Here is a 24,579-nt window from a genome sequence, read left to right on the forward strand (position 1 = left end):
TATAGCCTCTGGCTTCCAATTCCTGGCAAAGAACAGTGCACAGCAACCACAGCCCCAACTGGCTAGGGTAGAAGTGGTGAGTGCACCCATCTGCCCTCCAGCCAGGAACTTCCCTGCTCTTTCCCAGTAAAAACAGTGTTACCTTTCTGCATGCAGGTGCTCCTGTGCATCCACAGGTTTGCAACAAGCAGTTCTGAGCTTGCGTCTTATTCCACATCTCAGTGGCACTTGACACAGTTGATCAATTCCCACTTCCTTCAAATATTTTATTTCCTAGCTTCTGGAACATCACACTCATGGTTTTCTTTCGACCTCAGTGGCTGCTCCTTCTTAGTCTCCTCTGGCAGTTCTCTTCCTCTTCCGGATCTCGGGTTCAGTCCCCAGACCTTCTCTTTGCACTGTACTCACCACCCCTCAGGGCTCTCATACTGTCTGACCTCGATTTACTGCACAAGCTCTAACCTCATCCTTAAACCCCAAATTTACATAATCACTTGGGTATTCTGTAATTTTTTCTGTGAAACAAACTGTCCCTGAAACTGAGTTTAAAATAAAAACACTATTGCACACCGTTTCTGAGGGTCTGTAATCCACGCACAGTGAGCTGGGTACGTCTGGCTCTTGGTTCCTCAAGAGGCCACGGACTTCTGAGACCGAGGAGAATCCACTTGCAAGCTCACTCACGTGGCCATCAGCAGGTGTCCTCACTTCCTCATCATGTGGGCCTCTCCTTAGGGTTGTTTGTGGCATGGAAGTTGACTTCACCCACAGCAAGTAACAAGAGGGACAGAGAGACACACGAGAACATGCAGCCAAAATGGAAGCTACAACATCCTTTATAACCTAATCTTGGAAGTGCCATACCAATGCTTTCTCCATGTTCATTGGTCAAAATATGGAGGCTGGGACTACCACAGGGGTGTGAATACCAGGAGACAGGGATCAGTGGGGGCCACCTTAAAGGCTCGCTACACCACAGGTATCTAAATGCTACCTCAAAATTAATACAATGTAACTCAGGATCTTATATCACCCCCCAAAATGCTCTTCCCTCTGTCTTCTTCATTTCAACAAATAACAGCATCGCTTACTGTTACTCAGGTCCCAAACCTTGAGTCATCCTTGACTTACTCATACCTTCATGGATTCCATCAGCCAATTCTGTGCATTGTTTTCAAAATATACACCATACTTGTACCCCTGCTCACCAGTGTATTGTCCACACTGCAGCCACAACTCAAATTCTGTAAACGTAAGATCATGACACTCCCCTGTTCAATATTCTCCAATGGCTTCCCTCTCAATCAAGAAACTAACCCAAGGGGCACCTGGGTGGCTCATTCGGTTAAGCATCTGACTTTGGCTCAGGTCATGATCTCGCGGTTCGTGAGTTTGAGCCCCGCGTTGGGCTCTGTGCTGACAGCTCGGAACCTGCAGCCTGCTTTGGATTCTGTGTCACCCTCTCTCTGCCCCTCCCCTACTCATAACTATAATGAAAGTAAACTGGGGTAACTGCCAATAAAAAAGAAGGTACAAAGCATGTTCTTAAGACCCCTACAAGACTCCACAGGCTGCAAATATTTAGGGAGACATGAGACAGGATAAAACTAACTGAAATAAGAATAAAGTGCTCACCAGAGAAGAGAAAAGAAAAGTAGCCAAAGAAAGCAAGACTTTCCTTTTTATTAGACTCACAATGCCATTTTGAAGTCCAACCTCTTTGAAAAATGTTTCTTTACTATTAACTTCCTCAATGGGAAGCAGACAAACCCTGTCCTTGAAAGATACATTTTCTACCTGGTACAGTGTTCAGTCCTCAGGCCTGCATTGGTATGGTTTACCAACAGCAATCAAGTAAAGCATCTCAGAGAAAAGCACTGTGAAGGCTGGGAGGTAACCAACCAGGGCCTCTCCTACTTCATATGTACATATATACATATATATGTGCATATATACATATATATGTACACACTTTTTTTTTTTACAAAAATAATATAACAGGGTTTACACAGCTCTATTAATTTTTTAAATTATATACGCAAGGTCTATGCTTCAGTATAACCATTTTTTGCTTTGGATTAAAATGGGAATTTTAGGCTTAAAAATAGATTTGAGATTACTGAACAGAGGCCATACAGCAACACAGACTTAATAAATCTTGATCACCACATAACTAGAAATTATGTTGCTGTTATTCTTATGCTGGGTGCTATATACATCCCCATTGATTATTTTCACTTTATCTAGAATGCAAAAGCAAAATAGTTCACTGAAATAATCTTCTAATCATTACATTAGCATATACACCAAATTATACTAACTGCATGATAATCTCTATGTTCCAAAGCTGTATTTGTAGCAATGTGCTCATCTCTACTCCATTAAACATAGTGTCCAGTCAACAATTACAAAAAAAAAAAAAAAAAAGGAATGCATGCTGTAGAGCAAGAAGAGAACAGTTTGCAGGCTGATATCTCACTGGCAACCAACACGTAAAATAAACAAACCTTACAAGATATAAAACTAATTTGCAGTAACATTCAATATATAGTTTTCTCAGAAGGAATACATTTAAGTCACAGTTACGTGGAAAAACAGAAACTATGTGAAATTCTAGGCTTTCTCCTAGAATATTCAAAATGCTCATCAAAAGTTAATTAATACAATAAGGATGGCCACTAGATGATTGAATAAACAGAATGTCATTTAGTATTTCAAAAACACAGATTCTGGGAAAAGCTACCACCAAAATATCCAGAAATCTGAATCAACAGATATTCTGTTTTGCATACCTGATACTAACAAATACAACAAGTGTGTTTACACAGACTAAAAATGCAAGGTGATAACCTAAGGAACAGTCACAGGAAAGAATAAATGAGCACAATCCCACTGGAGTACAGAGAGCTCCTGCTGTTTTTCTGGTCCCTGTACATCCCCCTACCCACTACCCCTACCCCTGGTCAAACAAGGGCCATCTCTTCAGGGAGCAAATCTTTCAAAAGCTCAAGCCCATTCTCTCTGCCCAAACCGAGATACAACAAAGCCCAAGCATGAAGCTGGAAAAGTCTTTCAGATGCTGGTATGATTCCTGATCATTGGACTGGACAGGTCCTCTTCATGGTCTCTCAAGTTCTGACTGACACAAACTCCCTCCCACAGAAGGGGTCAGAGCAGTCTCTGAAGCCATAAATGAGGTGGCTCTAGAAGAATTAGAAGAAGGAGGTATCTGATGAAAAGGCACCTGCAAGTCTGAAATCCTCTTTGGTGAGAACACTATACATGCGCTGAGGCAGAGCTCGGGAGTACGGGGCTGGGCGTGGCACAGTGGTGCGCAATATGAGTTCCCGGCCAGCAGGAGGTGGGAAGTCTGACACCGAGTTCTGCCTTCTCTCTTCTGGAGAGCTCACTCTCTTCAGTTCCTCCTCCGGTGGAGCCATGGCTGCAGCCTTGAACAGAATCAAATGCTAAATTCAAGAGCAAGTCCAATGCTAAACTTAGATCATTTCGAAGGACAGATGAACAAACATGATAAATACATAAAAGATGTTCTACATTACTCAGTAATGCAGTCAGCCATGTTATGATTATTCAAAAACCAACACAGAAAAAGCAAGAAGCTTGAAACAATGCACGAACAGCCAGATATTACAAATAAACTGGTAACAGAGACAAAAGAGATCACGAATGCCAGGCAATCTGCTCTGAAAAGTGAGGACCATATTCCAACATCTGATGAAGAGGGAAAATGTAGTACTGGTTTCTACACGTTTCTTCTAGCAACAACCCAAGTTCAAGTCTGATGTCCTCAGTCCAGGAAGGAGCTGCTTCTCCCCAAAGTCTGGAAAGATGGTTTTTATCTCCATTCTTTCATTTCTTTCTTTTTAAGATTCATTTGCCAAATTAAAACTGGGGACACTTGTTTTGTTTGCTGAGTGGCTAAAGTGATAAAGAAATGACAGAGGTCCATGTAACGTAGCAATGGCCACAAAAGAGAAGTTCTCAATATTAAAGGCATCTAGTTTTCCATTAAAATTACGTAAAAAACATTCAATTAGAGCCTTCATTTTAATATTGGTCATTATACTTCTTTCATTTCTCAGATTATTAAATTTCTTTCAAAATACCATCGATTTAGAAAAAAATATTGTTTGGGCAATGGAAATATGAAATCATGTTATACTAAACATCAGCATGAAAGGTATGCCAAATCCAGACTGTTAAAGATGTGGTTAGTCTTAATGACCTTATGAAGTTAGAGGGATGGGAAGGAACAAGGGACTATGAGGGACAAAGGCTATTTTGTTACCTCATCAGAAGATTCAGTCAGCTTGAGAAAGGGTGAGAAAAGAAACAGTGATGAAAAGGAAACAAGCAAGATGGTTTAAAAAGAGCTAGACAAGAGATTTCAAGATCATTTCAGAGACAGCATGCACTACATTAAGGAACATGATCCTATCAGAAGAATATCAAGACAAACACACACCACATACAACACACCTAGCTGTTAAATTGAGCAGACATATCCCACTTCTCATGCATCTGATGGTTCAACAGGCAAATGTGTCATTTAATGGGAAAAATTGATAAAACTGAAACACAATCCAATCTGTGGTTTATTTGTTGAATTCCAGTGGAATCCACCACTAACACATGTAATTATAATGAAGTTTATAAAACCTTAATAAAGTGTATAATTTTAAGCACAAAGTTATAAATATGTAAAGCTGCTGTATGCTACACAAAATTCTCAGTGAAATTTAACTTTTTTAAAGAGTTAAAATCTTGATTTATTAGAATTGATATAAAGTGTCAGTTGATAATGAAAAGTTACATGAATAAACTTTAGTGGTTTACGGCCAGACATTTAAGATCTGAGTTCAAAAATGTACCAATCAGGTGCTTGTTATACCGATTATAGTCTGCCAACTCCCAAAAGCATTCCCTACAAGGTCTGAAAGTTTGAAATGTTTTACAAGTGCAATTGTACAACTGGGAAAAATGTGTAATTTCAGTATCCCTTAAAGGGGATAAGCTATACAAGGCCAATGAAAGGATGAGACACTCCTATATTTACTGATGTAAATTTTCTGTATTAATTTTCTGTATTTTTACAGTGAGCCTTTACTAACTTTCTAGGGAGGAAAAGCTATTTCCATTTTGTGGAAAATAATTTTAACTATCTAAAACAAGGAATACTCTCAGCATTAAAAATAAAAATACATTAGATTTTAAGTCCTCTTAATACACAAGTTTTTAAAAGTGAGGACAGAGAAAAGAATTTCTGCAACAGCAGAAAAATTCATATTGGTGGTGACAAGGAAATGTGGTTGTTAGCTTCTGGCTAGTGAGCTGGTAAAGGATATAGGATGCAAAAACAAACTTGATTCCTGGTTTCATGGCAGAGACAAAAACAAATCAAAGTAAGCATCTACTGTTTTCTAGAACTCTATAAGGAAATTAAGTACTTGGCTTTTAACTTGAAATCTTAAAGTTAGGGAGCAATCTCGCACATAATCACAGGTTTCATTTCTTGCTAAAAATTCAGATCAGTACATTTGGCTATCAAATTGACTACATTAACTAGATATACTCCAGACAGACTCAAAGGAGATTATACAGCTTTTATATCATATGTAAACCCATGAAAATTCTTTTTGATTCTGAGAAGTATACTTTCACAAGTGGGTCATTCTAGAGTCATCATAGTTCCAGGTAAAGGACACCCTGTACTTACATATCTTTCCTTGACTTACAATCAAGTTACGTCCCAAGAAACGCATCCTAAGTTGAAAATATCCTAAATTGGGAGCACCTGAGTGGCTCAGTCGGTTATGGGTCCAACTCTTGATTTCGCCTCAGGTCATGATCTCACGGTTTGTGGGTTTAAGCCCCATATCAGGCTCTGCACTGATGGCATGGACCCTTATTGGGATTCTCTATCTCCCTCTGTCTCTCTGTCACTCCTCTGCTTGTACTCTCCCTCCCTCTCTGTCTGTCTCTCTCAAAAGTAAATAAACATAAAAAAAAAAAAAAGAAAAAAAGAAAATACCCTATGTTGAGAATACATTTACTATACCTATCCTACCAAACATTGTAACTCAGCCTGGTCTACCTTACCCAAGCTCAGAACACTCACATAAGCCTACAGTTGGGCAAAAATCATCTCACACAAAGTCTGTTTTATAATAAAATGTTGACTACCTCATGTAATTTATTAAAATACTGTACTGAAAATGAGCGCCAGAACAGTTGTCTGGGTAGAGTAGTTGTAAGTAAGTATATCAACTGTTTGCCCTCATGACCATGTGGCTGCCGGGGACTGGTCGTTGCACCTGCCCAGCATCACAAGAGAGGAATGTGCAGCATATACTGCTGGCCTGAAAAAAGACCAAAATTCAAAATGCGGCTTCTACTGAATATATATTTTTCTCACCATCATAAAGTCATATATCATAAGTCAAATCATCGTAAGTCAGGGACTGTCCACAGCACACTCTAGAATACTTTTATCACAATCTTTAATATTAATGAGCCCTGACATCATCAGTACAGAGAGTATCCACACAAAGTGTAACTAGCATCACCTTCATAAAAATTCAAATTTTAATGAATGTCAGAAAGTACTACATAACTTTTGAACCTGGACTCTCAGTAGTAGAGGTAATGCCAAAGATAATTTTTGCAACTGGGCTTTCTGTCCTGAAGCCTGTTTCCCCAGTTCTACATATCTGAAATCTTGCTCTTCCTTAGATCAATTCACTATAACAGAAACAGATATACTAACGTCACAAGCAAAACTGTGAATCCATTTGGAGTACATGGAGTTTAAAATTGGTAAAACTGAACTCTATTCTAATTTGAAAGCATGCAACATTTTTTCCTACCGCACTGCAGTGGCCATTGCTGAGTCCGTATTAGATTCTACATCAATGGATTTCAGACTCTTCTGACTTCTGAAATTTATATCCTAAAATATACTTATAATTTTGTTTAAATATGTAAGAAAGAAAATGGATTTCAGAGACTCAGAAGTCACCGTTGAGAGTCACTGTTTTTATATTGTTCGAACCCAGTGCCGAGACTTACACTCAGCAGCTGTATTATCAGCCATGTGTGGGAATCAAACCAGCAACTTACTGAGTAGAGGTCTGGAGACATCATGACACAGTCAATAAGCATATTCACATACCCTCTGAGCATTCACAAACAGCTTGTGAATGATTTTGCCAGCATGTCCTCTTCCTGCACCCACAACTAACACTTCAGGTTGCTCCAAAAGGCAACTCACAAACCTAGGGGAGAGAGGTAATGAAAGGACAGAAAGTGAGCTGCTCAGTTCACACCGTGTCAGTCTCCCAGATTAATGTTGTGGAAAACTCTCAAATTGATACTGGCTAAACCTACCAAGGCTAGAGTGGAACTTTTACAAGAGAAAAGAGTCACATTTGGAATTAAAATAGACTCAAATGACAATCTTATTGCCTTTCATCTGTTTTCACAGAATTTTTAAAAACCCATCTTTGTAAAAGGGCAAAAAGAAATATTCGGTCTGTCTTTCAGACTAGAAGCTTCGAGAATACTACAATAAATAAAAGATTCGAACAGTAAATTTGGACAAAAAAACCCAAGTTATATGTATACAGCAAAGCAATGATCCACATTTCTCATTTTTGTTCGTTTAAGGGGTGTGTGTGTATGTGTGTGTGTGTGTGTGTAAAAGATACATTTTACTGGGCAAAGTCTCAACTGTGCCATTAGGTGCTGGAAACACTGCACCTCCATGTATATCACAGATAACCTATGTTAGAGTTCTGAAGCTATGAGAGTGCCTGCACCGCTAATTCATACTGCTATTTTAGAAATGATTCCCTTGATTAGCATTCATTCTTCTCATTTAAAAGGAAGGAATTTTCAAGAGCAAAGAAGGCTAAGACAAAATTTCCCCGAACACAAGACATAAAATTCTAACAAGAACTTGTTAAGAGCTATAGCATGTCTTGTCATATGATATTATTTAGCATCAACAATGCCATTTCATTTCTGAAAAGGCTGATGAAGACTTTAAAATTATGATAAATTCAAGTTGCTGAAGCGGCTAATTTGGAAACACTTTATCACATATAAAAACATTTTTCTTTCAAGTACCATAAGCAACAATGGAAAGGGACTCATACTAACAGGTAATGGTGCCAAGACTTTCTCAGGAGGAGGAAATGATTGACCCGGTCATCTGTATCATCCTGGAGAGGCCATCTGGTCACTCTTTCAAAACATGTTCACAAGGTACACAAGATATGCACCTTTGCTATCAAAAACCTTAGAGTTAAATAAATAACTAGGAATATTGGGGAGAAATACAATTTCACAACACCTCAGACTGGTTAAAGAACAGTGAGAGCTGAAAGCAAAGCTCTGGGGCACTGCAAGCAACAAAGAATCACTAGCTCTTCCACAGGCAACTGCAGGCACATTCCTAGAAAAAAGGACCTGGTAGACTTGTTTTTAAATGTAGAAGGAATGGATCCACCTTGCAAACACACAGAAATACAGGAGAAGTCAAATTCTATGATAATTAAATATTTTTCTGTCTCTAGCTGATGCTTGTTACAAATAACATAGGGGTACAACAAAAGAATCTCAACATTCTATTAAAGTTTTCTGAAGAGAATGGTGGTTTTTCCTACTGCAGATAAAAGTTACTCAAATATCAATTACTTTTCAAGGTCTTCCTTTTCCTCCTCTTGTTCACATTTCTCAGTTCCAAACTTGGCTTTCAGTGAGCGGGCTCTGGCAATTATAGCTTCTACATTAGTAATTTGATGGATGATTTCCTAACAGTGGAAAAGGGAGAAACATACATTGGAAAGCAGCAAAAAAAGCAGCCTTTAAAAAATGTAACTTTAAAATAATCATTGCCAACTGGGGAGAACACTTGGCAAGACCCCGACATACAGCAAACTTACTTCCAATTTCTTGTCTTCTGGATTGGGGAAGTGCAGAACTTTACTGGAATGAGTTATTATCTGCTTTATAATCTTCTTAACTGAAGAAATGTTTTCCAGATTTTCTATTTTGAAAAAGATCAAAGCCATAATTAAGTCAGGCAAAATATACTTTCATTTTGGAAATAAACTAATGACTAATGAAGTAAGACATTTACCTTCTTCCTTTACCTTGAGTACAGCTGCATGAATTACACAAGGTAACAGGTGCCGAGCAAGGTCTGCAGGTTTCTGGACTGCCAGATAGTGCAGCACCTGAAGGAGGCATAAAGTTACATAAATGACCAATGCAGCTGTTAAAGAATAAAGTCGCCATCTATGAAAGAAAAAAATCCTCTGCATTAGGGAGCTCTCTTAGTACCTTGCCGTACTCATCCAGGTAAGGAGCTACCAACAACAATGTTAAGAATAATTATCACTGAAAACAATTCAGGACTTCAGTCTTTAATAGTGGTGAATATTCCCACATTTTACTTTTCTTGCTTCCATATGTAATACATGCAAGTAAGGGAAATACAAAGAAAATAAAAACTGTCTGTAAATTATACCACCTAGAGATAACAACTGTTAATGGTGGAGCATTTTTATTCCGGGATGTTTTAAAACACTGAATATACATATTAGGTGAACTAAGTATGTAAAATACTGTTCTATAAACTGCTTCTCGCTTAACACTTCCAAACACTGATAGAGACCTTCCACTAATTTTTTTGTTTGCTTTTGTTGTTTTGATTGTTTTTTTTCCAAAATGGAAATTGTTTTATTATTTTTCAGATTAAAAAAAATACAGAGATGGGGCTCCTGGGTGGCTCAGTCAGTTGAGCATCCAACTCTTGATTTCGGCTCAGGTCATGATCCCAGGGTTGTAGGATCAAGCCTCACATCAGTTTCAGCACTGAGTGTGGAGCCTGCTTAAGATTCTGTCTCTCTCCCTCCCTCTGCCCCTCTCCCCTGCTCATGTGTGCTCTCTCTAAAATAATAGTAATAACAATAAAAATTAAAAAATAAATAAATTCAGAGAAGTTATGTATAACACATGGACCTTACCTTAATGCTCCTTATTCAAGAGCAATAAAGGTAAAAGAAATATAATCTCATAGGTAAGCATGGATGATAAATGCTCACAGATTTCAGAAACAAATACAGAGAAGTATAATGTAAAAGTTGTCTAGAAATCCTACTTCCTAAAGGAGCAACCTATTTTTCTGTTTATCTTCTTAGACTTATTTCTATTCCCATTTAAACACAAAGATACAGATACATATGCAATTTCTTAACAAAAAATCGTAATGCACATACTATTTTAGAACTTGCTTTGTTCCTTTAATGACTTATAACCTTTATTTTTTGGCTTGGAGAGTTTTCTGTGGTTTGAAAATTTTTTTAATTAAGAAATACACATACTAGAGTATTTATAGTTTAGAAGACACTAATTTTAGAAGAACTGTTTAGAATGAACACTCATTTACACATCAACCAGCTTAAGAAACAGAGTTATCACCAGCACTTTCCAAGTCCCTGTTGCCTCCATGATCAAGTCTCCCTCCCTCATGCACCTCACCCTCAACAAATAATATAGTTTTCTCACATAGCTGTGTAGCCCTAAATAATGTATCGCTTAGTTTGGTCTGGTTTTAATCTTTATATAAATGCAATGTTTCTAGTTACATTCCCTCAGTGACTTGTTCTTCACTTGGCATTCTTTTTGAGACTGCATATGTTGATACATGCTAATATTAAAATGTTCCTCCATTGATGGACGCCTGTGTGGCTCAGTCGGTTAAGTGTCCAACTTTTGGTTTTGGCTCAGGTTATGATCTTGCGGCTTCATGGGTTCAGCCCCGCATCAGGCTCTGTGCTAGCAGCACAGAGCCTGCTTGAGATTCTCTCTCTCCTCTCTCTGCCCCTGCCCAACTCGTGGTGTGTGTGTCTCTCAAATAAATAAACTTTAAGAAATGAAATGAAATGAAATAAAATAAAAAATAAAATAAAATAAAATAAAATAATAAAATAAAATGTTCCTCCATTGATAGACTTCCCCACTCCACCCCCTGCCAAATTTTTGACTATTACAAATAAGGTTCCTGTTATGTTATTGGGTATGTTTCCTGGTACACATGTAGAAGAATTTCTTGACGGTATATACCTAAAAACAGAGTTAGGATATGTACAAGACAATGCCAAGTGATTACTTACCTAGACTCACCTTTACCTCATTTAATTGCGTGCATCTCTCTCCTCTGTGCACATAATATACACATACATACATTTTTTTTCCTGAATAATCTGAAAGCCAGTTACATACATCATGTCCCTTTATCCCCAAATATCTATTTCCCCAAATTAAGAATGTTTTCTTCTATAATCAAAATATAAACTATTATGATTATATAAACTATATAAACTACCTTTAACACTGATCAAATACTTTTAATCTAGTCTACTATCCTTATTTCATTTTTGTCAACAGACCACATAATGACTTATATTACCCACCACCATACAGGATCCAATTAAAGACCATACACTGCCTTAAGTTGTCATACCTCATTAATCTCAACAAATCTCGAAGTTTTCCAGTCTTTTATAACACTGACATTTAAAAAAAAATTTTTTTAACGTTTATTCATTTTTTGATAGAGACAGAGCTTGAATGGGGGAGGGACAGAGAAAGAGGGAGACACAGAATCTGAAACAGGCTCCAGGCTCTGAATTGACAGCATAGAGCTCGACGCAGGGCTCGACCTCACAGACTGTGAGATCATGACCTGAGCCGAATCTGGACACCCAACCGACTGAGCCACCCAGGCGCCCCTATAACATGGACATTTTGAATACAGTACCCTCCCCTCACCTTTCTGAATAAGTGGAATCCCACACTTTATTCATATTTCCTTAGTTTAAAAAATTTTAGATATAATTTACATACCATAAAATTCGCCACTTTAAACATACACTTCAGTGGTTTTTAGCATACTTACAAGTTATACAACCATCACCATTATCTAATTCCAAAACATCTTAATCACCCCAAAAAGAAGCCCATTACCCAACAGCAGTCATTCCCTCATTTCTCCCACCTCCTAGCCCCTAGTAACTACTAAACTAACTTTCTGTCTTCATGAATTTGCCTATTCTGGTATTTCCTATAAATGGAAGCATGTAACATGTGGCCTTCTATTTCTGGTTTCTTTCACTTAGCACTTAGCACACTGTTAGCACAGTGTTAAGGTTCTCAGCACAATGTTAAAGTTCGTTCGTGTTATACCATGTATCAGAACTTCATTCATTTTTATGGCTCAATAGTATGCCATTGTATGAATATGCCACATTTATTCCTTCATTAGTTGACAGATGAAGGTTTGTTCCTCTTTTTTGCTATTATGAATCATACTGTCAATATCTGTATATTCAATTTCCTTAGTTTTTTTTTTTTTTTTTAATATTTTTGAGAGAGACAAAGAGAGAGAGAGAGAGAAACAGAGAGGGAGACAGAGTATCCGCAGCAGGCTCCAGGCTCTGAGCTGTCAGCACAGAGCCTGACATGGGGCTCAAACCCACAAACCGTGAGATCATGACCTAAGCTAAGTCGGATGCTTAACCGACTGAGCCACCCAGGCATCCTTCAATTTCCTTAGTTTTTATTTATGTCCTTTTCCTATTTCAGGAGCCCATCCAGGATACATTATATTTGGTAGTCATGTTTCTAGGCTCCCCTTACATGTAACACTTTCTTAGACTTCCTTTGTGTTCACTGCCCTTGACAGTTTTAAGGAATTCTAGTCAGGTATTTTGTAACAAGAGCCTCTACTCGAACTTATTTGATGTTTTTCTTATGATCAAACTGGGGCTAGGTATTTCTGGGAAGACAAGAGATGTAAAGTGCTACTTCATCACCTCATATCAACAGCACATGAAACTACCAATATGACTTATCCCTGTTGTTAACCTCGCTCACCTGGCTAAGACAGTATTGTCAGATGTCTGCCCTGTAAAGTTACTCATGTTCTCTAATTTAAATACTGTACTTTAAAGGAAATCACTCTGTACAGCCCATGTTTATGGAGTGGGATTTATGCTCCACCTCCTTGTAGGCAGAGTAGATTTGGAGTTCTTCTGCATTAGATTGGTCTCTTCTCACCAATTTATTTACTTATTTCTATCACTATAGACTCAAGGATGTTTATTTCATACTTTGAGTTACAGTCCAATAGTATTTTATTTTATTGTTCAAATTGTTCCAGTACTGGCCATTGGGAAATGTTTTAGTTGGTTCCTGTGTCCCTTTAATATACTCCTACAATGGTATGTTGGGGGTTTTTTTGGTGTTTTGGGTTTTTTTTTTTTTTTTTTTGGCTCTTTTTAGAATACAATGTCTCTCATCTTGGGTTTACCTAATGTTTCCTCATGACTTGATGCAAAATATACAATCTCGGATCAGTGCTAAGTGCGGGTGGATCCTTACAACACATCTCGATGTAGACAATCTGCATCTGCCCCTTATTAGTGATATTAATTTTGACCATCCACTCAAGGTATTACCCCATTTCTCTACTACATAGTTATTATTTCCTTGCAATTCAGAAGTAATCTGTGGAGAAACACTTTAAAACCATGCAAGTATGATGCTCTTCACCCAAATTCCCACCTGGACATCTCTTGGTTAATTCTTACTTGAACCAATTAATCTTTACTATGAATACTGCTGTAAAATGAAGGGTTTTCAACTCCAGCATACCCTCCATATTCATCTGTCATCTTTGAGCTGCAATACCTCCCTTCTCTCTCGTTTATCTGTAAATTATCAATGGAGACCCATGGGTGCTGACTTTTTTCCAATGGCTTATAATTTGTTACCATCCTTAATTATTTGCCATTCAGCTTGTCCAGGTTTTGACAATAAGAGTTCCTTTAAGCTACCTCCTTAGGAAATACTCCTCTTTTTAAGCAGTTTCTTATTTTCTGGCAACACATAATGTTCCACATTCATATTATACCTTCTTTATCCCAATTCCCAAACCAGCCATTTCTCTGAGGAAGACACAGTTCCTTTTAGTAAGAAATGTTCTAGAAATCAATATATATGTGTTTATTGCTACTGAGATGCCCCTGCTTCTAGACACCTTCAGAAGAAAGCTACAAAATATATGCTTGTATACATGCATATGCATATACCCACATACCTATCGATACTTTAGAAACCTATAGTTCCACACCAACACTTCCAATTCCAATCCACTGCCATTGGGTCTCCCTCACTTTCTTCAATTCCATGTTTGCATCGCACTTCCACAGCAAGAATTCTGGCTTCTAACACCACCAACACATTTAATTACTCATTTGCTCAAACAATAATCCACCAAAAAGTTTCAGAACTGCTTACCCACATAACTACAACAAACAAATTTAGAAAACAAAGTTTAGGATTTGTCTGCAGTGCTCTCCCACCTCCCGCCAAACCAGAGGGTATACAGTCAAACATATCTTATGTGATTGATCACAAATTACTTGAGTTAAATTATCCTCCCAACCTTGACCTCGTTTCAGTGTGGTTATGTTATTATCTGAATCACACCCGAGTTCATTTATCCAGCTTGCTTTCAGTTTTGGTCATGTCCCCCCTGTCTATTCTTGTTAATTTAATTTTTGATTATGCAGGCAATTAACATTTTTCCAGAAGTCAAAGTGTACAGGAAGTATACTCTTCTCTACATGTCACTCCCTTCCACACTCCTTTTACTCTATATTTTCTTCCCCCTTTCAACCATTCCAGGTAACTAATTTCAATGCTTTCAGTTTTGTGAAGATAAATTTGTTTTTGTGAAGATAAAGAGGTAAGTGTTTTCTTAATCTCCCCCTCTTTTTACACAAAATGAAGCATACTACATAATTCATTTGTACTTTACTTCTCTCTTAAAAACATCCTAAAAATCGCTATCAGTTAATAGACATTTTTCTCATTTTTAAACAACTGCAAAGTCCTCTATTATGTAGATCAACCACAGTTTATTCAATAAAGCTCCTAAATTTGAGCATACAGATAGTTTCCAGTATTTTCTAATTACAAGCAATACAGGAATGAACAACTTAGTGCATCTTTATTTTTGTTTTGAAAATACTAGGGTAAATTACTAGAAATGGGATTGCTTTTTGGGTAAAAGGGTAAATGGACATGTAAGTTTTATTAAATACTGCCAAATTCCCCTCCATAGGGGGTTGTACCGTCATGCCTCTCACCAGTAATGTTCGAAAGAACCTGTTGCCTCAGGGCCTCATTCGGTATTTATTAAGCTTTTAAATTTTTACCAATCTGATGTGTGAGAAATGGTTATCTCAGTGAAGTTTATAAATTTGCATTTCTCTTACTATGAATGAAGCTGAACATCTTTTGAAAGGCTTAAGGGTAATTATCTTTTGGGTAGATGACTTATCTCCTCATATCTCTTGCCCATGTTTCTATAGCATTTTTGCACTTTATCTGTAATACATACATTTCTTCCACTTTACAAATATTTCTCCCAGTTTATCATTTGTCTTTTGACTTTTTTTTTTTTTTTTGAGAGTGAGAGGGCACAAATGAGCAAGGGGCAGAGAGAGAGAGAGGATCCCACAAGGGAGAGGGGGAGGGGGAGAGGGAGAGGGAGGGGGAGAGGGAGAGAGAAGCAGGGTTCACCCGAAGCGGGGATCGAGCTCACCCAAAGTGGGGCTTGTGCTCATCCAATAAGGGGCTCCAAATCATGAACAGTGAGATCATGACCTGAGCCAAAGTCAGATGCTTCACTGACTGAGCCACCTAGGCACCCTTTTCTTTTTCAGTCCATTCTTATGTATGGTATGAGAAACAGATCTAATTTTATCTTCTGCCAAATGGTTACTCAGTTATCCCAAATAGATTTATTAAAAGGTCTATCCATACCAGTGATTTGAGATGACATTTTCATCATATACTAGATTTCTATATGTATTTATGTTTTTTCCATTCTCCTTCACTGGGCTGTCTAGTTATGCACCATTATCATATTATTTAAATAGTGAGGCTATGTATTATGCTTTAATATCTGGTAGGGTTAGTTCCCCGCCCCCCCACCATTCACCTGCCTCATAGCTTTCTTTTCATAACTCTTTCTTTACAATCCATTCTTAGCTACTCTTGTATGCTTTTTTAAAATAACAATTCACCCATTTAAAGTGTACAATCCAATAGTTTTAGGTATATTTACAGAGTTGTACAACCAAAACCACAATTTTAAACACATCCATGAACCCAAAAAAAACCCATTAAAAGTCACTCTCCAAACCTCTGAGTCCTAAGCCTGCATGTTTATTTTTCCAGATAAATTTGAGTATCAACTTGTCTGGCTCCATACTAAAGACTTTTTCGTACTTTATGGGACTGCATTAAATTTATAAATTAATTTAAGTAGAACTGAACTTAATGATGTTGAGACTTCCTAACCAAGAACAAGTGATATCTATTCATGTGTGTTTTTCAGGAGTGTTTCTTTATTCATATTTCTATCATTTCTGGTTATTTCTAGGCATTTCACCTTTTTTTTTCACTTATAATGAAGAGAAAATGTCATTCACATCTTCAGAATTATTATTATTTGTGTATATGAAGGCTACTAGATACATATTAACTTTATATTCTGCTACCTTGCTGAATTATTTTCAATTACTTTTATCACCGATTCTTTAGATTTTTCAGGTATACTGTCATAGCAGCTGCAAACAAAAAGTTCTTTCAACTTCTATGTCTCTGTTTTCTCTTTTCTAATTATATTGACTAATGTCTCCAAAATAATGTTAAATAACGTTAAATGAGACAGTAGGCACCCTTGCCTCATTCCTGACCTTAGTGAGAATAGTTCTAGGGTTCCCCAATTAAGATGCTTTGTTTAGGATTGAGGTCTATATACATTTTTTTTATTTTAAGGAAGTATCCATCCATTCTTAATTCTGAATCTTTTATTAGAAAGGAGTATTAAATTTTATCAAAGATTTTTTCAGTACATATAATGATATACTTTCTTCTTAGACCTATTAATGAAGTTAATTATATAAATAAACTTCAAAAAAAATCACTGTTGCACTCAGTTGACATGTATTATTATCTCAAAGTAGTAAGAGCCTGTTCATTTAGGATTTTGCATTCAGGGTGCCTGGGTGGCTCAGGCGGTTGAGCATCCAACTCTTGACTTCGGTTCAGGTCATGATCTCATGGTATCGTTGAGATAGAGCCCCACATCAGGCTCCACGTTGACAGCAAGGAGCCTGCTTGGGATTCTCTCTCTTCGGCTCTCTCTGCCCCTCACCTTCATCTCTCTCTAAACAAACTTAAAAGGATTTACATTAAATTTCTTAAGTATTACTGGTCTGTACTTTTTTTAGATATGCCTCCTTTATCAGTCTTAGGGACCAATGTCATAGTCACAGTTTACAATAAAAATATTTTGGAAGATTTCCTTCATTTGCTATGTACTGAAACAATTTAAGCAGCATTTGAACTATCTGATCTCTCAACATTTAGATGAAGTCCCCTGTGAAACCAGCTTAAGCCTGGTGTTTTTTTATGGGGTCATTTCTTGATAATTGTCTGTTTCTTCTATGGAAACTGGTCTGTTTACATATTCTATCTTCACTGGGGTCATTTTTTTATATACTGTATTGTCCCAAGAAATCCTCCATTTCATCTTGGTTTTCAAATTTATATGAACAATCATATAAAATATTTTTTAAAAATATTTCCTCTGTATCAATAATTATTGGCACTTTTTATCATTTTTTATTTTGTAATGCATGCTTTTCCTTTTCTTTTGTGATTAAAGCAACAATTTGCCAATTTTGATTTTTTAAAATAAAACCATATTTATTAATTTGATCTGTTTTTCTGTTCTCTACTTCATCACTCTCTTTTATCTTTAGCATTGCCTTCTTCTGGTTTTCTTATAGTTTTACTTTTGTTGTTCTTTCTCTAGGTTTTTGAGTTAGAAATTTATTAATTCAGTAATTTTCATTTATTTTTGAATAATCTCTATATCCAACATAGGACTTGAACCCACAATCCTGAGATCAAGAGTCTCATACTCCACTGACTGAGCCAGCCATGCACGCCTTCTATTTTCGTGACGTAGGTATTTAGGGCTATGGATTTTGCTTTCATCACTCCTTAAATATGTCTTATAGATTCGGATATACAGTGTTTTCGTTATTTTTCAGAAGTTTGTTTTAGTATTTCTCCTTTACCTAAAAGTTAATACAAGGCTTTTAAATTTCCAGGGAGAAGCCCTAGATTTTTTTTGTTGTTTCTTTCTATATTTAAGTAGGCTGTGTGGAGCCTAGTGTGGGGTTTGAACTCATGACCCTGAGATTAAGGCCTGAGCTGAGATCAAAAGTCAGATGCTTAACCAACTAAGCCACCCAGGCATCCCTTGTTATTGCTGTTTCATTTTTAATCTCTAGTTTTATTGCAGAGATCAGAGTACTGATAATATTTTCATGATGAATCCTGCTGTGTTTTTTTTGTGCCCTAATATACTATCAGTTTTTGTGAATGCTCCATGTGCATGTGAAAAGAAGGTACAGCTTCTATTGCTAAGGTACAGTGTTTGGGATATATCTAAAAGATCAGCCTTACTATCTTATTTAGATATTTCCTTAGTTTTGACTACTTGATTGTCTTGTACAAAGAGTAATGTGGTCAAAGTCCTCTGTTATGAGTATGTTTCAATCTGTTTCTTCCCTTACTTCCTATGGTTTCCTATTTTATACAGACGGCTGTTATCTAATGTATAAACATTAACAAATATTATACCCTCATTGTGAAATACCATTTTTAGCTTATAAAGCATCTTTTAATGCTCTTCTGCTTTAATTCTACCTTATTTCATATCAGGATCATAACCCCTTTTTTTATTGCTTTCAGGTACCTGATGAATCGTCCATTATTTACTTTGTAACCTTCTTTTTGTGTATATGATAAAATAAATTTAACTGTATAATTAACCATAGGCAGAAAACTAAAGGAATAATTTGGCTATACCCTTACTCTAATCATATCTCTATTCTATGTATTTTTTTTTACTTTTGATTAATTTTTGAAGCATAACAATACAGTGTTATATTAGTTTAAGGCAATAATAATGCTTCAACAACTTTATCACTTCTCCGTGATCATCACAATAAACGTGTACTCGTAATCCTCTTTTTCTATTTCACTCACAACCCTACACATCTTCCCTCTGGCAGGCATCAGTTTGTTCTCTATTCTTAAGGGTCCACTTTTTTTCTCTTTATTCAGTTGTCTTGTTTCTTGTGTTTCAGTGTTTTTTGGTTTTTTTTTTAAGGTTTTTTAAAAAGTTTATTTATTTTTGAGACGGGGGAAGGGGCAGAATGAGGGGGGAAGAGAGAGAATTCCAAGCAGGCTCCACACTGTTCAGCACAGAGCCCAACGTGGGTCTCGAATTCACGAACCGTGAGATCATGACTTGAGCAGAAATCAAAAATCGATACTTAACCAACTGAGCCACCCAGGCACCCCTGTTTTGTTTAAGTTTCACATATTCGTGAAATCATATGGTATTTGTCTTTCCCTGACTAACTTATTTCACTTAGCATGATATCTTCCAGATCTATCCATGTTGCTGCAAATGGCCACATCTTATTCTTTTTTATGGATGAGTAATATTCCATTATAGACATATACCACATCTTCTTTAGCCATTTATCTATCAAAAGACACTCCAGTTGCTCCTAAATCTTGGATCTTGTGAATAATGCTGCAATAAACACAGGGGAACATCTATCTTTTCGAATTTGTGATTTCATTTTCTTTGGGTAAATACCCAATAGTAAAATTATTGGATCACATGTTAATTCTATTTTTAGTTTTTTGAGGAACCTCCATACTACTTTCTATAATGGATGCACCAATTTGCATTCCCACCATGCATGAGGGTTCCTTTTTCTCCAAATCTTTGTCAACACTTATTATTTCTTACCTTTTTTATTTTAGCCATTCTGACTTTGTAGCCTTTTTGAATCAATGAATCCCTTGTTTATAGCAGACACTTGGATTTTACAGGACTTATTCTGTGTGTGATGTGATCATTGTTATGTGTGTTTATCTGTTGTGTGTTCTTTCTTTTTAAAACAATTTTTGCTGGTCCTTAGGAAGTTCTGTATTTTTATTTTAGTAGCTATCTTTGCAGTAATACATTTTTTGTGCCCTTAATTCCCTTTAACTCTAAGTATTTGCAATTGGTCTGACATATTAATTTAACTTAATTTAATTTAATCTATTCTACTTTATATTTTGAAAGAGACAGAGAAAGAACATAAGCTGGGGAGAGGGGCAAAGGGAGGGAGAGAGAGAGAATTTTAAGCAGGCTCCATAATCAGCGTGGAACCCAATTTTTAAACGGGTATTTTCTGATTACCACTTATTATCTATTTATATTTAAATCAATGATCTCATTCTACTTCCCTCCCCCCCCATCCTCTTTTTGTCCCAACTTCTCATTCTACTACAATTTTTACATCTTCTTCTACCTATATCCTCAGTTTTAGTCTTAGCTCTAAAATTAAAGAAATAAAATGCTCACCACAGGCCCTCTGTCAAAGTTTCCCCAGTCACATCTCGGTTGGATGAAGTTTATCCTCCTGTATGTTGTTAAATAAGGAAGCAACTAGCCACATGTAGCCACTTAAAATTTGTTATACTAGCCACATTTCAAGTTTTCATCATAGCCACATATGGCCAGTAGCTATAATTTTGGACATCACAGCAATAGAATGTTTCTAACACTGCAGAACGTTCTATTAGGGCAGCTCTAGTAGATTCCTCAGGAAGGGTGAGTATGTACAGAAATGTGTGTGTACAAAAACTCAGAGAAAATATTTTTATAGTCTTGACTATGTGGACACTTTGGTGGCATATAATATCTTTGGTTTATAATTTTTACTTACAGTTCTTGAAAATGCTGCTCCACATTGCCTTGCTTTTGAGAAATCTGACATCTAATTCTCTTTCCTTGTAAATTATTTTCATTTCTTTGCCTAGAAGTCCTGAGAATTTTTTTTCTTTAAATATTTAAGTTCTAACAGTTTTATAGTGATGTATTTTGGAGTTCATTACTTCTGGTGCATCTTCCTCTATACCCAGGGAGCTCTTTCAATATATAAATTCAGGTTTTCTTTTATTTCCAGAAAGGTTTCTTGGATTGCAGTTTCAAATATTAGTTCTGATCCAGTGTTTTGTTTTTTCCTCTTCAAAGACTCCGATAAAATGAATATTACTTCTTCTTTTCCTATCTTCCATTTTTACTAGTTTCTCTTCAACTCCTTTAACTATTCACCCATTTTCATTCTCTTGGCTGTTTTTGCTGTTTTTCCTTGTTTACTTTTATCAAACTTAAACGTAAATCTATTCTCCTATAGGCCCTTTGTAATTTAGTCTTTATTTTTGATATGGTTGTCTTTTTCTTCTACTCCTATCCTGAGAGTTAAACCAGCTGTGGCTTCATTTCTTCATGGAGTTTTTTGGTCCATTTCTGCTCTTGGCTCTTAGTATATCTGATTAAACATGATTCTTCATATTCCCCATGCTGGTTTGAAGACAACTTACTTCTTTGGAGTGTTACAATTTTTTCCTGTTTCGTGGTCAATTTTGTGGGAAATGTTTTCATTAGCTGAAATGACCCAATCTGCATTTTCTGTTTTGTTTTGTTTTTATAGTAGTTTTGTATGGATATGGTCTGCTCTTTACTAGTCCTAGTCATGTCACAGTTTAAAAGTGCTCTCTTCTGCACCATTTCTTTAATGGATTGGGAGAAGGGGAGGTGACAGAGATTGATAGGTTTTATTTCTCTTGCATTTCTGCAGGATTCCTAACTTCCCCCTTATTCCTTTTTTTCCCATCACCATTTTATCTCAAAGGGGCAATTCCTTCTCCATATATCTAGTTCTTCCCAAGGCAACGTCTGAGTATCTACTTCTACTTCTAATCCTACTTTAAAGTCCCTTCTCTGTAGCCAGTGCTGTGAATTATCAAGCCATACCTGCACTGAGTATTAATGTTAGGCTCTCTCCTTCTGGAGTGGCTCTGTGCTCCATCTAAGTCTTCTGCATCCCTCAGCTCTTCTGAAGACTCCCTGCCCTGCTCTCTACACCCACAGGCTTACACTACTGGGAACTCCTTTGAAATTTGGCTTATTTCCCAACTTAGAGTTAATTTGAAGGTCACTAAGGTCTCTATCTCTTAGTAATGCCAAAGGCATAGATTTATTTACTTATTAATTTCATGGGGTTTGGGGGATAGCTGGGAGGGAGAAAGCGTAGGACAATTTGTTATCAGGTAGCTGTCACTATTCTCCAGAACTCCAAATGTTTTTTGACAATTACAAAGCAGTCCACTAAATGGATTATACCATAATTTATTAAACCAAGCTTATTTTCGGAAACTTTTATTGTGTCTACTTTGTCACTAGAAAACTTTGTTGAACACCATTCTTATACATTAATCTTTATGTATTTCTCATTATTTCTTTAACAAACTGTTTTGGTAATAAAACTGCTAGGTCAAAGGATGTGACCATCTTTTGTCATATGCTCTGAGGCAGTCCGATGGTAAGCATTCTATATAAAATATGCATGTCTTATTCTTTGGCCTATTTAGAAGTAGTTTTAAAATCTTAAATATGAATAGCAGATACATAAAAGGCTCATTAAATTTTAATGCTTTGCTTCTCAAGTGTGTCTAAGGCTTAAACATCTATTATAGTAAGTTTTAAAAATGTTAGAACAATAGTTAGCATTCTAGTGTTAGATACCCAAACCTCAGTTACCTTTTCTGCTTCCCGCGTATCATCAAAAAGTCTCCTCTGCCTTCTGGCAGGAATTGGTTTAGCTGTTTCCCAGGCTTCTACCCACATATTGCTTGGAATCTTCATTCGGGCACTCAGTTCTCCTTTCAGAACCATGTTGCCCTTTTCATCAATGACTTCCTCTTCAATATAATCCCGGGGTGAGTACCACCTCACAAAATCTTCCAGAAAACAACCTGGATTCGCTGCCTAAAATAAGGCAAAAAAAGTTCAGCAGAATCCAGTAACAATCAACAGTTAGTGATAAGCTTGTTTGCAAAATCATACTTTCACCAAAAATTACCTAATCTTTACAAAATCTAATATGTGACCTGAGTGTGGGGGTAGCCTTTAAAATAGGCCAGATGTTCAAGTACCAAAACCATTTTCTTTTGTTGTCTCCACTTCGCAGAAAAAGAACACATTTTCCTTCGGTGAATTTAGACATAAAAATCTGTTGTAAAATGAAAATAACTCTCTTAAGTGGATTATAAGTTATATAAGTTAGTTTAAAATTATAGCATAGTAACTACTCAATAGTTGGAAAAGTACTCAATAGTTGGAAAAGTATCAAATAAGCTTGACTCAAGTAATTAAATAATACACAACACAATTAGAATAATAACACAATAATGGAAAAGTTCTACTCTTTTTTTTCTCTCAAAAATCAATACTGGTACTGCAGTAAGTATCAGCCAACCTCAGAAATGTTCTATTCAGTCATCAAATTCTTGTACTTTATACAACAAATTACCATCACATACATTGCTTTTGTGTTGTTAAGGAACTGGAATTCTAACTATTGCTTTTCAGCTTCTGAAACCAACTAATTAAACTTTCATTTACTGGATAAGTCTATAGAATTAATGATGATGCATGCCAAAGTTCTTAAGCAATTCTACATTCAAGCCTGGAAAAAAGTAGAGGCTTCACAGTGTTAGTGGTAAGGCATGGAAGTCTTCTTGCAAGTGTCCAGTGATGTATTAGTAGATTACTAAGGATGGGCATGTATGTATGTATATATACACAAACTCAAAAGAATATGTGTACACACATTAAACACATACCTTTTTAGTTATATTCTCTACCACAACATATACTTCCTGCTATACGTACTATTTTATTTTCCTATAATAGTTAAGTGATATAAACATTAACAAGAATGTGCTACTAAGCAGAAAGGTCGGGGCACCTGGGTGGCTCAGTTGGTTAAGCGTCCAACTTTGGCTCAGGTCACGATCTCACGGTCCGTGAGTTCGAGCCCCATGTTGGGCTCTGTGCTGACTGCTCAGAGCCTGGAGCCCGTTTCAGATTCTGTGTCTCCCTCTCTCTCTGACCCTCCCCCATTCATGCTCTGTCTCTCCCTGTCTCAAAAATAAATAAAACGTTAAAAAAAAAAATTAAAAAAAAAAAGCAGAAAGGTCATTTTCTTCCTTTTTAAATTAAAGTAACTCCAGACCAAAATGAAAAAAGACATGATAAGAATAGTAGTCTTAAATGTGAAGAGCAAAACTGCCCATTTGTCCTCACTGAGTCCCCTGACAACCAGCTTCACCATCCCTATCAATTCAAGAAATTCTCCTGAGGGATGAGGACTCAGCGGAAGATTCTTAACTGAGAGTCAGCAACATAAACTTCCAACGACTATGGCATCATGGCAATAAAAAAATGCTGCAAACAGTAATGGGTCAAGATTACTGCATGACTCAGGA

The 24,579-nt window shown here is 36.6% G+C and overlaps 1 protein-coding gene across 3 annotated transcripts in view; it reads right to left on the minus strand.

Moving 5' to 3' along the window:
* Positions 1-1,664: 1,664 nt before the first annotated feature.
* The window catches only part of RAB3GAP1 (RAB3 GTPase activating protein catalytic subunit 1), a 111,770-nt gene continuing 88,855 nt past the window's right edge, over positions 1,665-24,579 (minus strand). For 2 of the 3 annotated variants that reach the window (XM_047082178.1, XM_047082179.1), the window contains 6 exons: positions 22,850-23,077; positions 9,164-9,260; positions 8,967-9,070; positions 8,719-8,834; positions 7,193-7,295; positions 1,665-3,449 (listed from right to left, as the gene is read on the minus strand). In XM_047082178.1, coding sequence (XP_046938134.1) covers positions 3,213-3,449; positions 7,193-7,295; positions 8,719-8,834; positions 8,967-9,070; positions 9,164-9,260; positions 22,850-23,077 — 885 coding nt within the window. In that variant the 3' untranslated portion in view covers positions 1,665-3,212. Of the gene's footprint in view, positions 3,450-7,192; positions 7,296-8,718; positions 8,835-8,966; positions 9,071-9,163; positions 9,261-22,849; positions 23,078-24,579 lie in introns of those variants that run through there. The other variant, XR_006962592.1, reaches the window with a different exon arrangement.

The sequence above is a fragment of the Lynx rufus genome, unplaced genomic scaffold (genome assembly GCF_022079265.1).
Source record: "Lynx rufus isolate CCGP_SWC_20201006 ecotype Redwood Valley unplaced genomic scaffold, mLynRuf1.p SCAF_2, whole genome shotgun sequence".
In the NCBI taxonomy this organism is placed as follows: domain Eukaryota; kingdom Metazoa; phylum Chordata; class Mammalia; order Carnivora; family Felidae; genus Lynx; species Lynx rufus.